Genomic DNA, 5,000 nt, shown 5'->3' on the forward strand with positions numbered 1-5,000 from the left:
AACAAGTCGATTCATCCTAACCGATTTAATTAAATCCTTCCCAAGAATTAATTTGCCTGTGTCAGGCTAAGAAAGAAAAAAAAAAAAAGCGACCAACAAGATCATCCAATAAGCGCATCGAACGAGACAGCGACGTTCAACGACGTATCGGACGAATATGGGATTTATTGAAAATTTTCATGTCCTACGACAAAAGCACGTTGTTTCCAGGTAGTCCGCAATGCACGAAAATAAATCAGGTTGCCATATCCATGCAGCGACGCGAGTGTCGATGGTGGTTGTACAGTTGCGTCGACGTTGCCGCCTAGATTAACACCCTCTACGTATAAACGCTGTGTAAACCCCTTTGGACCCATAGAGCCGTGACGTATACGTATAGTTACGGCGAAGCTGGTGTACGCCGCTGGTGGTGTTTTCATGTGCGCGAGCGACGAAGAATAGACCACGCCGCCACGCCGGCAAATGGTAATCGATTGTGCGGAGGGAATCGAGTTACCAACCTCGCGGCGTTCGAGACGACGACGGACGCTCCGTGAGGCTGATTGTGCAACAGGATTCGGGGCCTTAACCCAACGGTACTAGAGAGTACCGGCAGGATGGCAACTGCACGTAAAAAAAAACAAATAAACAAATGTCCACGTTGCAAATGACTTTTAGCCAAAGGTCATCAATGGGGTTTTCATTGATTTTCATTAATTCGATACGCGTTACCCTCGGCAAAACACTATTGGCAATGGACATGTTTCCTACGGGCATGGGTCGCAGGCTGCGGTACTACCGAAAGGTCCCCCCTTTGGCATTCGGGGAATCCCCGACTTGAGCGAGCAGTCACGTTTTCTGAAATGAGAGACAGACACGATACCGCCAATATGTAAACTGGTAAGTCCTTGGCGATTGACGCTTAACAACCTGTATTTTATTTTTAAATATTTTCCCTGCCATTCTCTCTCTCTCTCTCTCTCTCTCTCTCTCTTTTTCGTCGCCTCTATAGATACGCGTAGGAAATATAGGTAAAAGTTCCTCGAAGTCGAGACGCTCAAACTGTATCGTTCATTCATAATCGCCGGGGCTGATTCATCGTTATCGGTCAGTTGTGCAATTTTTTTTTTTGGCACACCACGTATGGAACGGTCTTGGATCGAAGAATTTTGGCCGAGCGAAGGAGGGAGAGGGAGAGAAAGAAGGAGGAGATGAGAGGAGACAGAACGCAGAGAAAACGATAGATAGGCGACGGGGAGGATTGGAAAAAAAGTGTCGTACCGAAATAGCCCGTGATTACATATATACATAGCTGCCCAAAGGTGTTATCTAAATACACGAGTTACATACTGCACGAGATATACCCTGATACGTGTGTCTGCACACACACAGTTTCTCGCAGCATCGAAATACCTGTGTTTATGTACCAACGTGTGTATTTTTCGCGTATGTACATTATATAAAGTATGGCTGTACCAGGATAGGCAGTACAGCCGGGGTCCCAGTATCTCATGTCCACAGTCCGTGGTGGCTCTCGGTATCACAACGCATTCTAAAAATATAGTTAGCTATTTATAACGCGACGTTTTTTCGCGATGCCAAAGGAAATGACAAAAAGGCGGTAAAAGGAGCTCGTGAATTATCACCGAAAGACGATGGTCCATGGGCTACCCCGAAAATAATCTGTAAATAAATTTCTCGATAAGTTTGTTGAGATACTTGAAGGAAAAAAAAAAAATTAAATAAAAAAAAAATTTAATCGATATCTAAAGGAGTAATATTGTACATAACGTGTACGCCGCTTCCACCAGATACTTAATTTCTGTCCATGAACAACACGATAACAGAGTAACAGCAGTGCGCGGATTTTAGACAAGCTGCGACGAAGAGGTGGAGCGTCGGGGAGGAAGGAGGGGGAACTAAAGACAGAAGCGCGGATAAACCAATTATAAATGAAGGACACGAACAGCACCCGTAGCGTCCTGTCTAAATATAAAGCGGCAACAATAATTAAAGTGTTTGACGATTTGACAAGCGCGAAACGAAGTCACATGCGACGAATGTTGCCTGAACGGATTATCATCTGTTTACACGTGAGATTTGCGCCTCTTGTCTCTCTGCCGAAACATTTGCGCAGACCGCGCGACATGTCAGCTACCATCGAATGCCGCGTAGCACACTGCACGCTGTACAGTTTATGCGCTCCAACCCGAATGGACTATTTGGTTTGGCCGGTTTACCGACGCTCACCGAGAGATGGCACCACGGTCGCCCCGATACACGGCCTACGCCTTCTCTAGAGTTCCCATGCTCCTTGCTCTATTTAGGATCCTCCGTGGCGAACGGGTGACTCCCGAGAGGAATCTTGGAGAGGTTAGTAATATTTCGTATTTCCGGATTCCGGTAGGAATGCGCCCAAGGGTTTTCCCGACGTCTAATTCCCGACGTGTGAAAGTTAACGTTCCGCGTACCGGATAGAGAGTCACGGCTAAGGTGGAGTAAGCAAAGGAAAAACAAATAATAATACTAAGAGCAACGAAGGTACCACCGAAATAACACATTTTACTAGCAAGCAATAACGGCCTTCCTGTTTATATCGTAATAGCGTTAATTCACCATAATATTTTGGAAGGTCCATTTTTGTTTCCCCCCTACCCCCACCCCCCTTCCCAACGTACATTGTGAATTGCGTGTTTCACGCGCAAAAGGATACGATATCGTTTTCGTTCGATGTCAGCTGCCTACGCGGTCATGACTCAAATTTCATGAATAGGCGTAAGAATGAATTATAATCGTAAAGTTTCGTAGAAGAGTGGGATTTATTCGTAAGTAATTAACATCCTTCCACGGATCCTTCCTTCCTTCCTCTCCTCATGGCTGCCTCCTCCAATGTTCCAGATCGTTCCACGAATACAATTGAAAATTATACCAAGATACACGGACGCTGTGGTACGTTGATGGGCGACTCTGTCCTAAAAATTTCTTTACCGACCCGCGCTCTACAATTATCGACAGGAACTATCCAAGGTACAACGGAAGTCAGTCGTACAAATTTTTTTTTAATAAAAAGAAATCGTTAACCGTTCAGCTACGAATGATTCGACAAGTTCGAGGTTACGTTCGGCCACCCCCTGAACAGACGAGCGGGTTTTATTAAAGCGATTACCTCGTTAACTCTCTATTGGCATTAAGCCTCCGCTACGCCGACATATGTATATCGTTCGTTTATCTAACAGCACTATAGATACATAGACAAGGTGATATATTCTATATCAAAGAAAATGCACCCGATATATCATCGACAGTATGGTTTGCCCTGACAAAAAAAAAATTACCCATACTGATTCGCACCGAAGGTAGAAACCTGTTATATCGATACCCTACTACCCACATAAAATCTACGACGTGTCTATGGTATCTTGACCGAAACAGAATAAAAATGTAATAAAAAAAATAAAATAAAATTAGCCATTGACAAAATGGATATCCACGCGGAATACGAATGTTTCATTATAATCATATTATGGCTCTAATGGCTCGTAATGCCCAGATCACGCTCAGAGCCCGCGATATATTTGACTCGACGAAGCGCCGGTGGCCGCCACGTTTCCTTTCGACATGTCCGGCTGCAACTTCGATTAGGCGAAAAGTTTTCGTCGAGACGTTTTCGTGTCAGGAAATCGTAATCATCGTCATCGATGACCTCGTCGCACCTTCCGATCGTCTAAACGATCGGATCGAATATATATTATGAATATTCGATCCTCGATCGGGAAGAGGAGCAGGGCAGGGGACCGAAGCATGTCGTCATCGAGTATATAAAATCGAGTAAGCCTCCAGGAAGAAAAATATTCTCGGCGTCCTCCTTCCTCCTCGTTATCCATAAACCTCTATCCCACACTCTCGGGTCCGTCGAATGTTAGTCCTCTAAAAACAATGAACGAATAAATAATGGAAATAATAAGAATAAAAAAGAAAAAGAAAAAGACCAAAGAAAACCGTACACGAGGGATCCTTCGCGGATACTCGAAGTACGTGGCAAAAATACGGAACAAGGTGGATTCCCCGTTTATTTATCTTTGACGTTCGTATACGCACAGCTTCGTCGGCCTCGTGTTATCATTGCGGTACGTTATCAGGTCGCTTTATCGCCATCGCGATATGGCAGTATTGTGCCGTACAGTACCGAAGAGTTAACTATGCTGTCACCGTGCCGACCATCGTAACGATTTTGAAGGAATATTTTCGGTGTTTTCCGAATGGATAGAAGGCTTGAGGAGGAGGAGGAGGAGGGCAGGGGGGTGGGGCGGAGCGGTCAGAAAAAGAGAGAGTGAGAATTAAAGGAGAATAACGAAGCGTCAAAGAACTGAGCATTGGTAAGCTGGCGCAACGATACAGAAAAATTTGTATTTTTCCTGAAAATATTTCACGATAAACGTAAAGAAAGAAGGAGAAAGGGACCGAGAGAGAAAAAGCAAAAGACAGCTAGAACGAATCGACCACAGGGTAGTACACTTTCACCGAGGAATTGTCCTTGGGGAAATTCTACTCGATTCCTAGATTTACAGAGGAGAGGAGCTCGCACGCCAGAGACGAAAATACCACAAGTATACGAAGAACGCGACACTTGGAAAGGAAATCTTTGTAGTTTGAGATCGAATTTAAAAAAAAACAAGATATATATATATATATATATAACGTCAAGAGGGACCACGAGTGGACACGGCATTTCTTTCCATCCGTGCTCCCTTCGACGACAACGAACTACGAGAATTCGTAAATGTGACTCACTATTTGGCGCAATCGATGAGTTGGTACTCGTTACTCCTCTCGAAGCTCTGCTGAACGCCCCGATCCTTCCACAGGGTTTCGACGATTTCGTAAAACTCCTGCGAACAAGTGAAATAAACGTTTATTACAAATAAAAAAAAAAAAAAGAAAAGAAAAGAAAACACCACAGTTAACCATCGTAAGCCTAATCGTAAGAGTACAATGGAAACAAGAGACTGCACGTCAATGCG

General features: G+C 44.3%; 1 protein-coding gene and 1 long non-coding RNA gene across 3 annotated transcripts in view; one reads left to right on the forward strand and one right to left on the reverse strand.

The window, feature by feature from the left end:
• The window catches only part of LOC107271013 (guanine nucleotide-binding protein G(s) subunit alpha), a 32,258-nt gene that overhangs the window by 12,134 nt on the left and 15,124 nt on the right, over positions 1 to 5,000 (reverse strand). For both annotated transcript variants that reach the window (XM_015746563.2, XM_015746562.2), the window contains one exon: positions 4,771 to 4,868. In XM_015746563.2, coding sequence (XP_015602049.1) covers positions 4,771 to 4,868 — 98 coding nt within the window. The remainder of the gene's footprint in view (positions 1 to 4,770; positions 4,869 to 5,000) is intronic.
• LOC107271014 overlaps positions 669 to 5,000 on the forward strand; it is an 11,067-nt gene continuing 6,735 nt past the window's right edge. Inside the window, exon 1 of the long non-coding RNA XR_001538491.2 lies at positions 669 to 2,352. This is a non-coding gene — a long non-coding RNA (uncharacterized LOC107271014). The remainder of the gene's footprint in view (positions 2,353 to 5,000) is intronic.

The sequence above is a fragment of the Cephus cinctus genome, unplaced genomic scaffold (genome assembly GCF_000341935.2).
Source record: "Cephus cinctus unplaced genomic scaffold, Ccin1 Ccin1_scaffold0863, whole genome shotgun sequence".
In the NCBI taxonomy this organism is placed as follows: domain Eukaryota; kingdom Metazoa; phylum Arthropoda; class Insecta; order Hymenoptera; family Cephidae; genus Cephus; species Cephus cinctus.